Raw genomic sequence first — 14783 nt, 5'->3', positions numbered from 1 at the left:
GGTTTAACTGAGAAAAGAAGACTTGTCCTAAATGTGAGGGCACCATCCCATGGGCTAAGGTCCCAAAATGAATAAAAGAGAGCAGGCTGAGTACCAGCATTCACCTCTCTGCTTTCTGACTGTGCATGACATGTGACCAGCTGCCTCATGCTCCTGCTGTCACGATGAGCTGTACCCTCAAGCTAAGGTAAAACAAACCAAACCCTTCCTTGAGATGCATTGGTCAGGGGGCTGGAGAGATGGCTCATTGGTTAAGAGGCCCTGGGTTCGATGCCAGGCGTGGTGGTGCATGCCTTTAATCGCAGCACTCAGGAGGCAGAGGCAGGCAGAGCTCTGTGAGTTCAAGGCCAGCCAGGTCAACATAGTGAGTTCCAGGTCAGCTGGGGCTACAGGGAGACCCTGTCTCAAAAAGACCAAAAATAAAAGAGGTCCTGTGTTGGGTTCCCAGCACCCACATAACAACCATCTGTAACTCCAGTTCCGGGGATTTGATGGCCTCTTCTGGCCTTCAGGCATTGCATGACACAAGTACACCAGCATGAAGGCAAAACACTCATACACATAAAAAATTTAAAAAGAAAATTATTGTTTTTTTTTTTTTTGGTCTTTTTGAGACAGGAGCTCCCTGTAGCCCCAGCTGTCCTGGAACTCACTATGTAGACCAGGCTGGCCTTGAAATCACAGAGATCCGCCTGTCTCTGCCTCCCGAGCGCTGGGACTAAAGGTGTGCACCACCACGCCTGGCTAAAAAGAAAATTAATTTTAAAAATGTTTTTGTTGGTTATTTTGACATAGCAACAAGAAAAGTAACTACTACAATCCCCATCTTCAAACACTGGGTCCCACTCCTGCTTACTTCTGCACCTAGCCATATTTATCACCCAAAGAGTGTCCATCTGAGAACCACTGATTGTTATCTATCCCAATTTATCTCCCTTCAAGGCTGAAGTTAAAGAATAACTTGGGCTGGAGTGCTGGCTCAGTGGTTAAGAGCACTGGTTGTTATTTCCAGAAGACCTTGTTTGGTTCCCAGCACTCACATGGCTGCTAACAGCCATCCATAACTCCAGTTCCAGGGGATCTGTCTCCATTTTGGCCACCGTGGGCACTGCATGCACAGGTTACATGCAGACAGAAATACTTATATTCACACAAAAACTTTTTTTTGTTAAACTTTTTTAAAATTTTTATTTTTTTTATGTGTATGTGTACATTGCCTGCATGTAGGTAAATGCATCCATGTTGTGCAATGCCCGAGGAGGTCAGAAGAGGCTGTCAGATCCCCTGGGACTGGAGTTACAGACAGTTGTTAGCTGCCACGTGGGTGCTGGGATCCAAACCCGGGTCTTCTGCAAGACAACCAGTGTTTTTAACTGCTGAACCATCTCTCCAGCCCCAAATATTTTTGTTTTTAAAAAATATTTTATTATTATGTGTATGAGTGTATTACCTGCATGTATGTGTGTGCCTGTTGTGCAATGCTTGAGGAAGTCAAAAGAGGGCACTGGATTCCTTGGAACTGTAGCTATGGATAGTTAGCTGCCATGTGGGTGCTGGGAACTGAACCTGGTCCTCTGCAAGAGCGGCCAGTGCTCTTAACCACTGAGTCAACTCTCCAGTACCTAATAAAATATATATTTTTTAAAAAGAATAACTGAGACATCTTAGCGTTTACAACATCCCCTTTTGAACTTCCAAGAGACACCTGAGGTTCTCCAGTCCCAAATGAACCCTACAGTCACCTTGGATTCCAGGATCAGCAGAGCCTTGCAGACAGATCACCCCACAATGACCTCAAACCAAGCAGGAGCCATCCTCTCATGGGAACAGGCTTGTCCCTTCAAGCAATAAGGACTTCTTCGGGTCACCTTGTAGAACCAGAGCTGAGATAACCAGACCCCCACTTCACCAAGACTGATTAAATATATACACCCCTCACTGCCTGCCCCAGTTCTTCCCTTTTCTGAACCTAAAACTTAACCAGGACCCAAAACATGGACTTAGGAATGTTTCAGAATTCGACCCGGGGGAGATTTAAATGCCCCCTCCTCATAAGGCTCCAAGGGCAAACCAAAGTATGATTCTGCCAAAGTTCACCCTGAAGAGCCAGTGAGTTTTATTGGACTTACCTACAAAGCATGGATCATGGTTTACTTGTAGGAGTGTGCAGGGATCCCCAAGTATCTGCACTGGGAAGTTTTCACCCAGCATGGAAGATTGGCTTCCCCACAGCCGCACAGATGGAACCCTTCTTAACTTCCCCCAGCCTATATATGCTAGCACCCCGACGCCATGTAGAGTTAGGATGAATTACATATAAATGTCTGGTAGTGGCTGGAAACTCAGCCTTCCTTCTATGAGTGTCAGCAGTAAACAGGCCGTGTCATGATGGACTTTTGTAATCGGGCACAGCTGATCTGATGAAGATGGGGGCTATTTGCTCAGAGAACTGGATTTTATAACAAGGACTCACTGAACCCCTTATCTGTTCCTCCTGTTCTGTTTAAAATTACTTATGTCTGAGTGTTTTGCCTGCATGTATGTAGGTGTGCCACATGAGTGTAAACCCACAAAGGCAAGAAGAGGGCACCAGATCCTTGGAACTGGAGTTAGGGCAGTTGTTAGCTGCCATGTGGGTGCTGGGAACTAAACTCAGGTCCTCACAAGAGCAGTCAGTGCTCTTAACCACTGAGCTGTTCCTCCTGGTGCATCACATTGAACAGATTGCCTCTCTCTACTTTTCACCAGCACTCATATCCTTATCTGGCAGAGGCTAGCTTGATGGGACTCCTTAACTCAGAGCTTTTGTACTAAAACTCTGGTGACAAATGTATAATAATCCCCAGAGTGGACTGGTTAGTATGCTGCACACCCCAGCTTAGCATTAAGGCCCCACCTGGAGCTTGGCCACCACACTCCTGTGCCACTTGAACACTGGGGTAAGAAAATGTCTCTCAGGGGGAGGTCAGGCCAAGTGGCAGGACCTCAGCAAAGTGAGGGTAGTAATTCCCTGAACTTCTGTATCACCCTGGAAGTGTCTGGCTCAGGGACACTAATCTTACCAGGACTGGAGCAGCTTGGGGGTAAGGATCAGAAGACTGAAAACATAGCTGAGGAGATCTGTTCAAGAGTTACTTAACTACTCCAGCAGTGTTGGGGGCGTGGCTCGGCACTAGCAACTCTACCTAGAGTCCTCCAGTGAGGACCTGGTAGAGCACTAGCCTAGAATGCCCCAGTGAGGGGCTGGGGGTGTGGTTCAGTGGTAGAGCACCTGCTTAAAATCCCTCCAGTGACAGGGAGGGGACATGGTTCACATGGTTCACATAGGGCAGCTTCATGCCCAATTTGTACAGTACTGAGGATCAAACCCAGAACCCAGGACCTACTGCACGCTAGACAAGCGCTCCAACGATTAGGCCATGTTCCATTTTTATTGATGCAGCTCACATGTAGCCCATGCTGGCCTCAAAGCTGAAATCTTCCTGTCCCTGCTTCCCCAGTGATGGGAACAGAGGTGTGTGTCACCATGCCCAGCTTTTGAGCATGTTGTTTTGTTTTGGCTGGATTGTTCTTGGCACTGAGGATGGAACCCAGGGCCTTACTCATGCATCACCAGCCTGAATGTGCTTTTTTAAAAAAATTTTTTTAGATTTATTTATTTTCTATGTATGAATGTTTTGCCTGAATGTATATATGTGCACTGTGTGCATGCACGGTACCTGCAGAGAACAGAAGAGGGCGTCGGATTCCCTGGAACTGGAGTTACAGATGGTTGTGAACCACCATGTGGGTGCAGGGAACTAAACCTGGGTCCTTTACAAGAGCAGCCAGTGCAGTTAACCACTCAACCATCTGTCCAGCTCCCTGAATGTGCTTTTATACCTACCATTTAAATCCAGCCATGTAGGCTCATGCCTCTAATCCCAGCACTTAGGAGACAGAGGCAAGGTTATCCTTAGGTACACAGTGACTTTGACAGCAGCCTGGACTATAAAATTTTTTAAAAAATGGCTAAAAATGTAACTCTCTTGGCAGGGTGCTTGCCTAGTATGCACAGAGTCCTAGGTTCCATGCCTAGTACTGCTTAAACTCTGTGTGGTTCACACCTGTAATTCTAGCATTTAGGGGGTGCAGGCAGGAAGATCAGAAGTTAAAGTTCAACCTCAGCTACATAATGAGTTTGAGGCCAGCTTGGGACACATGACTGATCTATCTTAATTCCTCCAAAACAACATAATTAATTAATTAGTAAAACTACCTGGGGCTGGAGGGATGGTTCAGCATTAAGAGTGCTGGCTATTTTTGCAGAGGACACAAGTTCAGTTCCCCGGATCCAGATGGCAGCTAACAACCATCTTATAACTTCAGTTCCAGAAGATTTGACACCCTCTTCTAACCTTTGTGGACACTGCACACATGTGGTGCACTTACACATAGGCAAAACACTCATACACATAAAATAAAAAGAAATAAAAAAATAAAAACTGGGGCTGGAGAGATGGCTCAGCAGTTAAGAACACTGTTCTTGCAGAAGATCCGGATTCGAATCCCAGCACCTACATGGCAGCTAACAACTGTCTTCCATGGGCATTGCACAACATGGGTGAACTTACCTATGTGCAGGCAATACATGCATACACATAAAATAAAAATAATAAAGCATTAAAAAACATAAAAAATAAAAACTTAAAAAAAATCACACCACTTGAATTGGGATGCCCCTACTGCTCCCTCTGTTAGGAGGGAGGTGGCAGCCAGGGGGTGCCACTGTACTAAGGCTGAGCCCTGAACACACATTCCCAGATTTCTCTGCCTTCAGGGATACAAAGACCCTGCCCACCCTGCACTTAGCAGCTGGTCAACCATACAAGCAGTACCGTATATGGCCTGGGTCCATGGGAGCAGGGCAGGGAGGTGACCAGAAGAGCTCCATACCCTGCCATCCCAGCCACCCCATTCCCAATCAGCTTCTGGTCATCACAGTCCTACCTCCTTCTCCCACCCTGAGCAGAGTCACTGGGAACTTGGCCTGGTAGCCCCTAGAAGATGGAAGGGGACAAGTGCCCAGTCCTGCTGTGAAGCCTGTAAGGTCACCCTGAATAAAGGGGCTTGTGTGATGGCTGTTTCCAGAAGAGAAAGGCTGGGAAGACCTGTCAGGCTCCACAGCTTATAGGATGAAGAACTGTGGAGAGAAATGTGGGAACAGCCGTTTGGAGGTCAAAGAGGCGTTGGCCCCTGGTAAAATGGAACCCAAAATGAGGGCTGGACTGCAAAGAGACTGTTGGTGACTCCAGCCTTTGGTCATATTCCCAGCTCCCACTAGGGTCCCCAGGACTGTGTCTCTATCTGTCTCTCTGTCTCTCCCCATCTCAAGACCCCAGAGCCTCGGCAGTCACCACAGGTTTATTAACAGCAGTAAAGCACTGTGATGCCCTGCCCAAGGGGGCCAGGCAGCAGCAGGGGTGGTGGCTGGAAGTGAGGGGGTACAAGGTGGACACCTGGTCTCCTAGGTCCAGATCTTTCTAGGGATGTGTCTGCCCTGGGTTAAGAATCTGGAAGGAGTCAGGCCTTCCAGAGAAGTAGGTGCCACCTACACACCACAGACATAGGGGTGGTATGTGGAGCCAAAGTTCTCCCCAGGAGAGATGACTGGGGTGAGGGCCCAGAGAGATCTCTAAACGTCTGGCTGTGTGTTTGTGTTCCACAAACACCTCAGGTCTGAAGCTCTAAAAGGTGGTGACGTTCTGTGGGTGTCAGGTTCACCAGGCTAGAGTTGTGGGCTTCCTGAAGGTCTTGCAGTACATGAAGCAGTTGGGCCAGTGAGTCCTCAGGAGCTGGAGGCAGATGCATTGTGAGGCAGATGCATGTGGCAGGCCCAACCTCAGTGGTCTGAGAACTCCCACCCATGTGTTCCTGGAGATGGTGGGGCCACCAAAACTGAGTGGACCTACCTCCACCAGGGCCTGTGGTCGAGGTGCCTGCTTCTGTGTCCCCACTCAACAGCCGGAACTTCTCCCTGGGGAGGAAGACAGAGCTACACCCACCTTGCTGGGAGACAGAGTAACACCACGTGGACTTTCTGCCCTGGAGGTAGCTATCTCGAGGGATGCAGGAGGACAATTTCAGTCCATGAGGAATAAATTGTGTACTTCCCCTTTCCAGCCACCTTTGCTGCAATCCCACTCTCCAAGTGTTGGTCCACCAGAAGATCCAGGTTTTTTTTTTAAATATTTTGTTTATTATTTTTATGTGTATGTGTGTATTGCCTGCATGTAAGTAAGTATACCCGTGTCGTGCAATGCTGGTGGAGGACAGAAGAGGTTGTCAGATTCCCTGGAACTAGAGTAATGGACAGTTGTTAGCTGCCATGTGGGTGCTGGGATTGGAACCTGGGTCTTCTGCAAGGAAAGCCAGTGTTCTTAACCACTAAGCCATCTCTCCAGCCCCTGTTTTTGTTTTTTTGAGGCAGGGTCTCACTATATAGCCAAGCTTATTCTTGAACTTTCAGCCTTTCTGCCTCAGCTTCCCTTGTGCTGGATTACAAACATGAGCCACACTGCCTGGCTGGAAGGCCTCTGCCAAATCAAGCCACACCATAACAGTGGTTTGGTGGTGGCGGGGGGGTGGAGAGGGGGGGTCTACGGAAAAATAGCCAACTGTGGCCTGAAAGTTCCCAAGCTATGAGAGGAATTTGGGGCTAAGACTGGTGAAATCCAAGGTCTTTTTTTTTTTTGGTCTTTTTGAAGCAGGGTCTCCCTGTAGCCCCAGCTGGCCTGGATTTGCTATGGAGACCAGGCTGGCCTTGAACTCACAGAGATCCGCCCGCCTCTGCCTCCCGAGTGCTGGGATTAAAGGCGTGCACCTCCATGCCTGGCTTATTGTGGTTTTTGAGACAGGGTTTTGTGTAGCTCAGACTGAACTTGAACTCACTACATAGCAGATGACTCTGAACTTCCGATCCTCTTGCCTCTGCCTCCTGAGTGCTAGGACTATAGGCATGTACCATCATGCCCAGCTCAAAAGGTTTTGAGGGAAGACCAAAACCCTGGAAGATCACTAAGCAACAAGAAGCCCTTGTAGGGCTTGAGAGATGGCTCTGCAATTGAGTATTTAGGACTCCTGCAGAGGAGCTGAGTTCAATCCCCAGCAACCACTTCAGGTGGCTTACAACAGGCCTATAACTTCAGGTCCTGGGAGATCCAAAACCTTTGGTCTTTGAGAGCACCTGCATTCATATGCACATAACCTCACACATACACACAAATATACATATTTTTTTGAAAATCTTAAGAAAAAAAGGACCTCCATCTTTAATACCAGCACTTGGGTGGCAGAGGCAACCGGAGCTCTGGGAGTTCAAGGCTAGCCTGGTCTACATGGTCAGTTCAATGCCAATCAGGGCTGCATACTGAGACCCTGTCCCAAAAATACAAAAAAAGGGGGGAATGGTGAGATAGCTCAGTGGTTAAGAGCACTGGCTGCCCTTCCTGAGGACCCAGGTTCAATTCCCAGCACTTACATGGCAACTAACAACAATATATAACTCCAGTATCAGGGGCTCTGATGCTCTCTTCTGGCCTCCACAGGCTTGCACATACATGGTGCAGTTATAAACAGTCATACACATAAAATAAAAATAAATGAAAAAAATTTCATTAATTATTTTGACTTATTTTTACTTTATTTATATGAGTGTTATGCTTGCATGTGTGTAAGTGCACCTGTGTCATGCAGTGCTCACAGAGGACAGATAGAGCATTGGATTCCCTGGAACTGGAGTTACAGATGGCTGTTAGCTGTCATGTGGGTCCTGGGATTTGAACTCTGGCCTTCTGTAAGAGCATTCAGTGCTCTTAATTGCTGAGCCATCTCTCCAGCCCCTTAGAAATATTTAAAAGGATGCTCATATCACTTTATTGGGGTCTAGGACACAGTATGCAGGAGAGAAAGCAGCCTCCTTTGCACAGCCCAGTTAAAGCCCACTCTAGGGAGCTGGGATTGCCTCAAAGTATCCTCCTGCCTGGCCCTGCCCAGTGGTTCCGAGTTAATGGGCCCCAGACATCCTGTTTTGTAAAGTTATTTTAGAAAGCATCCTGTTTTTTTGTTTTTTTTTTTTTCCTAAGCTTTACAGTCAAGTCAAGGAATCTTAATTAGCAAGACAGCCCAGGAACTCAGAGTTGGCTGAGGGCAAAACCAGTGTTCTGAGGCTACCTTGGAAAAACTGGGCAGGTGGGGGATGGGGTTTCAGATCAAGACAGGAAGCAGTTGTGGCTGTGACCCCTGGTACTTCTGTCCTAATCGGAGCCAGCCTCATGATGCAGGCAAACAGATGTAGATGTGGAGGTGGGAAGGTGCTTGGTCTCATTAAATGAATGGTAAGAGGGTCTATGAGATAGCTCAGAGGGCAAAGCAGCCTGCTATGCAAGTCCAAAGTCTGAGTTTGATCCCTGGGACTCACAAAAATGGAAAGAGGAAAGGGGTTGGAGAAATGGCTCAGTGGTTAAGAGCACTGGCTGCTCCTGCAGAGGACCTGGGTTCAGTTCCAATCACCCACATGGCAGCTCACATCTGTAACTCCAGTTCCAGGAGATCCAATACCCTCTTCTGACCACGCATGGGGCATTGCATACATGTTGTACACTTACATATATATTGGCCAAACATTCATATATATAAAATAAAAATAATAGAGAAAAAACCAGTCTGGGTGTGTTGGTACAGGTCTATCATTCCAGCTACTTAGGAGGCTGAGGCAGGAGGCTCACAAGTTCAAGGACAGTCTGGAATACATAGTAAGACCCTGATTTAAAAGAACAGAGAGGAGCCAGGCATGGTGGTGCACACCTTTAATCCCAGCACTCAGGAGGCAGAAGCAGATAGTGCTCTGTGAGTTCAGACCAGGACAGCCTGGTCTACATGACAAGTTCCAGGCTGGACAGTCAGGGCTACATAGTGAGACACTGTATGAAAAACAACAACAACAACAACAAAAAAAAAAAACCCCAAACAAACAAAAAACCCAAAGGAGAGAACTGGGGTAAGAGCTCAGTTAGTGAAGTATTTGCTTTATAAGCATGAGGACCCAAGTTTGAGCCCCAGAATCCATACAAAAAAGCCAGGTATGTGGGTATACACTTGTAATCCCAGAGCTGGGGAGGTAAAGATAGGCAGGCTTGCTAACTAGGCAATTTAGTCAAATTGGTGAACTCAAAGTTAATAAAAGACCCTGTTTAAAATAAATGGGGAGCTGGTGGCACATACCTTTCATCCCAGCATTTGGGAGAGGCAGAGTTAGGTAGATCTCTGTGAGATCAAGGCCAGCCTGGTCTACATAGCAAGTTCCAGGCCAGCTACAGGGAGCCCCTTTCTCAAAAAAAAAAAAACCAAAAAAAACCAAGACCAAAACACCCCTAAATAAATAAAGAGGGAGGTGACAATTCTGAGGAATGACACCCAAGGTTGTCATCTGGCGTGCACGCGCGCGCACACACACACACACACACACACACACACACACAAATCAAAAGAAGAAAAAAAATACCCCAAGAAACAAAGACAGGTAATCAGTCACCACGTGGTAGCACTCACCCTAATCCCAGCTCCAGCCCTTAGCCTGACACATTCACTAGGACCAGTGGGGCCTCCTCACCTAAGTGCAGCCTCCACACCCAGCAGGTGCCTGTAGATGAGCTGAGCCTCAAGGTCATGGTCCAGTGGGTCATTCCATTCCTGCAGGGTCACCCGTGAGCGGGTCTTGTCACAGCCCCTATCTGAAGGCAAACAGATGGGAAAAATGGAGTTGGATAAGAGACAAGGCTAGATGAAGGGGCACCCAGGGCCTGGTAAGCTAGCCTGGGATCTGCCGGGGATCCCCATACTCTGGCTACAGCAGATGGGATTGGCCTCCATTGCTGGACCATGGAATATATACAATGAAGGGTGGGTAACCTGCACCATACAGATCACGGAAACTGATAACTTTCTGGAAGGCCTATCTGAAGTCTCCCTGAACGATGTAGGAGGGTAAGCCCTTGTGTTTCCTTTATTGGATAAGCCGGCCCTGCTACTTGTTAGCTTTGCCACTTTTGCCTACTCACATTCTGTCTGTAAACCTGTTTTGAACTGGGGGCGTAGCTCAGTGGTACAGCACTTACCTAGAATCATCCAGGGGCAGCAGGCATGATTCAGTGATAGAGTACTTGCCTAGCAGATTTGAAGCCTTGGGTTCCATCCTAGCAACACACACACACACACACACACACACACACACACACACACACACAAATATCTAAGCCTTAGTTTCATCCCTGTAAAATGGGATCTCAGGTTGTCTCATGGGCCACAGTGAACTCCACATCATCTATAATGAGGGAACTACTTTGATGGCCACAAACAGCCACCAATTCAAAGCCACAAACAGCCACCAATTCAAAGCCAGGGCAGAGCAGGTACAACTGCGTCGGGACGGATGGCTTTTCCTACACCAGTCTCTGGGGGATGAGGCCTGGAGGTCAGAGAACTCTGAGTGCTCCCAAGATTTGGGAGTTTAGGGGTGAGGGGAGAGAAGATTTTGAAATTTCCAGAAATTCAGCAGGGCATGGTGGCATATACCTTAATCCCAGCATTCAACAGGTAGAAGCAGGAGGATCAGGATTTCAAGCTAATTCTTGGCTATATGGTTATTTGAGGCCAGTCTGAGCTACAAACAGTTTCAGAATTTTCTAACATGCTAGCCTCTAGCCCCAGAATGTTATTTAAATTAATTAGTTAAATGAAAATTAAAAAATTAAAATATAGTTTCTCAACTGTACTAGCCACACTTCAAATGCTCAACAGCTGTATGTGCTAGTGGCTAGAGAAATGGATGATTCTGGAAGTTTGCCCTTGCTGCATTTCAGAGGTCAGGCTATCAGTATGGGAGCTTGGTGTAGTCTTTCTGGGCTGGATAGATGGCTCAGTGCTCTTAAGCACTGGCTGTTCTTGCAGAGGACCCAGGTTCAGTTCCCAGTACCCAGGGTGGCTAAAAACTGTAACTCCAGTTTCAGGGGATCAGAAGCCCTCTTCTGGCCTCCGAGGCACTGCATGACATAGCTACACTAACATACATGCAGGTAAAACACTCATACACATAAAAAAAAAATATATATATATATAAACTAAGCCGGTCGTGGTGGCGCATGCCTTTAATCCCACTACAGGAGACCAGAGGCAGGAGGATCTCTGTGAGTTCAAGGCCAGCCTGGTCTATATAGTGAGTTCCAGGACAGTTGGGGCTACAGGGAGACCCTGTCTCAAAAAAAAAGAAAATTGGGGAGCAGTCTTTGATGTCTTCAGCACAGAACAACTCAAGTGGGGCCCTGGGAACACTGGTTCTGCAAGGAACTTCTTGGCAACCGAACAGTTTCATAGACAGGCATGGTGTAGCACACCTGTAATCCCAGCACTCTGGAGAGTGGTGGGAGGCAGGAGGATGATGAAGTCATGACCAGCCTAGACTACTTAGAAAGACCTTTTCTCAGCTGGAGAGATGGCTCAGCGATTAAGAGCACCGGTTGCTATTGCAGAGGACCCTTGTCTGATTCCCAGCACCCACATGACAGCTAACAACCCTCTGGAACTCCAGTTCCATGGGAATTTGATATCCTGTTCTGACCTCTGTGGGTACTGCACAACACGAGTGCACCTACATACATGCCGACAATATACTCATGTACATAAAACAAAAATAAATAAAGAAAATATTTAAAAGCTGGGTGGGTGGTGCACACCTATAGTCCCAGCACTTGGGAGGCAGAGGCAGGCAGATCTTTGTGAGTTCAAGGCCAACCTGATCTACATAGTGAGTTCCAGGCCAGCTGGGGCTACAAGGAGACCCCGTTTCAAAAGACCAAAAAAAAAAGAAAGAAAGAAAAGAAAAGAAAGACCTTGTCTCAAAAACAGAAAGGGGCCAGGCATGGTGGTGTATGCCTTTAATCACAGCACTTGGGAGGCAGAGGCAGGCAGATCTCTGTGAGTTTAAGGCCAGCCTGGGCTATACAGTAAGTTCCAGGCCAGCCAGTGATACATAGTGAGACCCAGTCTCAAAAAACATGGGTTGGGGAGGAGGTTCTTAGGGGGCCCTAAGGATCCCTTCCAAATGAGTTTACAAAGTGACTTTAGAAAGGGATGTAGAGCTGTTGATAGTTTACCTAGCATGCAGGAAGCCTTGGGTTCTACCTCTATACTGCATAATCTGGATGTGGATGTGGATTACAGATGCATGCCTGCAATCCCAGCACTCCCACAGGAGGTAGAAGCAAGAGGATCAGGAGTTTAAGATCATCTTTGGCTCTGTAGAGTTTGAGGCCTGCCTGGGCTGTGTGAGGCCCCTTCTAACACAAAACAAAACACAAAATAAAACAATCATGGTCCTGGAAAGATGGCTCAGAGGTTAAGAGGGTATACTGCTCTTGCAGAGGACCTGAGTTCAGCTTCCAGAACCCCTGTTGGGTGGCTCACAACTGCCTGTAACTCTGGTTCCAGATTATCCAAAGCCCTCTTCTAGATTCCACAGCCACCTGCACGTACATGCTCATACCATACCCGTATACACATAATTAAAATAAACCTTAAACAAAGAAAAAAGGGCCTGGTCAGAGTGGCCAATGAACTCACTCACATGCATCCCACACTTCGGCTCACATTTACTAAACTAGTAGTCACAAATCCATCTGTGCACTGCACACCTGGAAGGCTGGCTTTCCATAGGTGAAGGCCCTCTCTCCCAGGCTGCATCCCACTGAAGACAGGTATAGAACAGGGCCCTGGGCTAGGCGTGATGGCACACGCCTTTAATCTCAGCAGGCAGAGATAGGTGGATCTCGTGATTTCAAGGCCAGCCTGGTCTATATAGTAAGTTAAAAACAGGGGCCTAGGCCATCTTACCTGTCTTGTCCTTCTGGTGGCAGCAGCTCCACTTGTCCCCACGGAAGATGCCAGGGTGGTATGATCCCAGGAGGCCAGGGTTGTTGATGCTCACTTTGCGCAGTGCAGATAGCCACTGGTTCAGCTCGTTTACACACTGCAGGGAGAGTTGCTTAGAAGTCTACTGTTTAGTTGCATCCATGGCCCCTCACTAAGGGATTCTAGGCAGGTGCTATACCACTGAGCCACACCCCAGCTCCTCACTGGGGGATTCTAGGCAGGTACTCTACCCCTGAGCCACACCCCAGCCCCTCACTGGGGGATTCTAGGCAGGTGCTCTACCCCTGAGCCACACCCCACACCCTCACTGGGGGAGTCTAGGCAGGGGCTCTGCTACCACTGAGTCACACCCCAGCCCCTCACTGGGGGATTCTAGGCAGGTGTTCTACCCCTGAGCCACAGCCCAGCCCCTCACTGGGGGATCCTAGGCAGGTGCTCTACCACTGAGCCACACCCCAGACCCTCACTGGGGGATTCTAGGCAAATACTCTATTTCTGAGGTATGCCTCCAGAACACCATTTGACAGTTTCAATATTTACTTATTGGCCCATCTTCTCCCCTGGAATATAAACACAATAAGATACTCTTTGTCTGCCTTTGACTGCTCCTGGCCTATAACTGTGCCCAGAACCTAGTAAGCGCTCAATTTATAAATTCGCTTGGCATGGTGGTTCAAACGTGTTATTCCATCACTAGGGAGACTAAGACATTGAGTTCCAGGTTAGCCTGACATAGATTGGGAGTCTTTAAACAATGCAGACCAGAAAAAAATGCAAGCTCTGAGTCACAAGACTCTGGCTATTTATGCATCTGGCCACACACATACTTGTATGCAGAGGCCCACAGACAAACATGGGCCATATACCCAGGCATGAGACAGGAGTCAGGAAAAGGTGGAGGGGGTGGAACGTGGGGATGGGGAACTGGGGGGAGGACTCAGTTTGTATTCCACTCAGGACATTACTGCAGTCCTCTCTCTCCCAAGCACCCTTTGCAGGCCACACCTTGCACTGCAGGTAGATGGTCTGAGGCTGGCCAACGTCATCTGTATAAATGACCTGCATGACGTGGGAGCTGCCAAAGCTCTTTTCTTCTACCTTCTCCGCAGCCTGGATGCTGGTGAGCTTGATGAAGGCACTTTTCTGGGGCAGGTAGGAAAAAGAGGCTCAGAAGGGAAGGCCAGATTATTCCAGTTCTTGTCTCTGGCCTCAGTGTCCCCTGCTATAGCATGAGGGGACCTGACAACCCATTGCTCACAGGGCCCTGCTGTGAGTGAAACCAGACAAGAGAAAACACTCAGTTTCTGTGGGGAAGGAGCCTGGGGGAAGCGATCCCAGGAGGGGGGTTTAGGCAGGTGCTCTTCCACTGAGCCATATACCCAGCCCCTCATTGGGGGGCTCTAATGCTGAGCTATACCCCCAGCCTTTTATTTTTAATTAATTAATTAATTTTGAGACATCTCATACATCCCAGACTGGCCTCAAACTCATTATGTAGCTGAAAATGACTTTTTTTTTTTGGTCTTTTTGAGACAGGGTCTCCCTGTAGCCCCAGCTGTCCTGGAACTCACTATGTAGACCAGGCTGGTCTTGAACTCACAGAGATCTGCCTGCCTCTGCCTCCTAAGTGCTGGGATTAAAAGCATGCACCACCACACCCGGCTGAAAATGACTTCTTAAAAAAAATTATTTATTTATTATTTATTCATTTATGTTATTTTTTATGTGCATGAGTGTTATGCCTGAGTGTGTGTAAGTGCACCTGTGTCATGCAGTGGTCATGGAATAAGGAAGAGGGCATCAGGTCCCCTGGAACTGGA

General features: G+C 47.8%; 1 protein-coding gene across 5 annotated transcripts in view; it reads right to left on the bottom strand.

The window, feature by feature from the left end:
- Nucleotides 1–5111: 5111 nt before the first annotated feature.
- Nucleotides 5112–14783, bottom strand: part of LOC103733479 (ras GTPase-activating protein 4) — a 32035-nt gene continuing 22363 nt past the window's right edge. For all 5 annotated transcript variants that reach the window (XM_008832275.3, XM_008832276.3, XM_008832281.3 and 2 more), the window contains 5 exons: nt 13969–14106; nt 12925–13060; nt 9650–9770; nt 5952–6016; nt 5112–5834 (listed from right to left, as the gene is read on the bottom strand). In XM_008832275.3, coding sequence (XP_008830497.1) covers nt 5713–5834; nt 5952–6016; nt 9650–9770; nt 12925–13060; nt 13969–14106 — 582 coding nt within the window. In that variant the 3' untranslated portion in view covers nt 5112–5712. The remainder of the gene's footprint in view (nt 5835–5951; nt 6017–9649; nt 9771–12924; nt 13061–13968; nt 14107–14783) is intronic.

This window comes from Nannospalax galili, unplaced genomic scaffold, assembly GCF_000622305.1.
Source record: "Nannospalax galili isolate Female #2095 unplaced genomic scaffold, S.galili_v1.0 scaffold675, whole genome shotgun sequence".
NCBI lineage: Eukaryota > Metazoa > Chordata > Mammalia > Rodentia > Spalacidae > Nannospalax > Nannospalax galili.
This window is presented reverse-complemented; position numbering and strand designations above follow the sequence as displayed.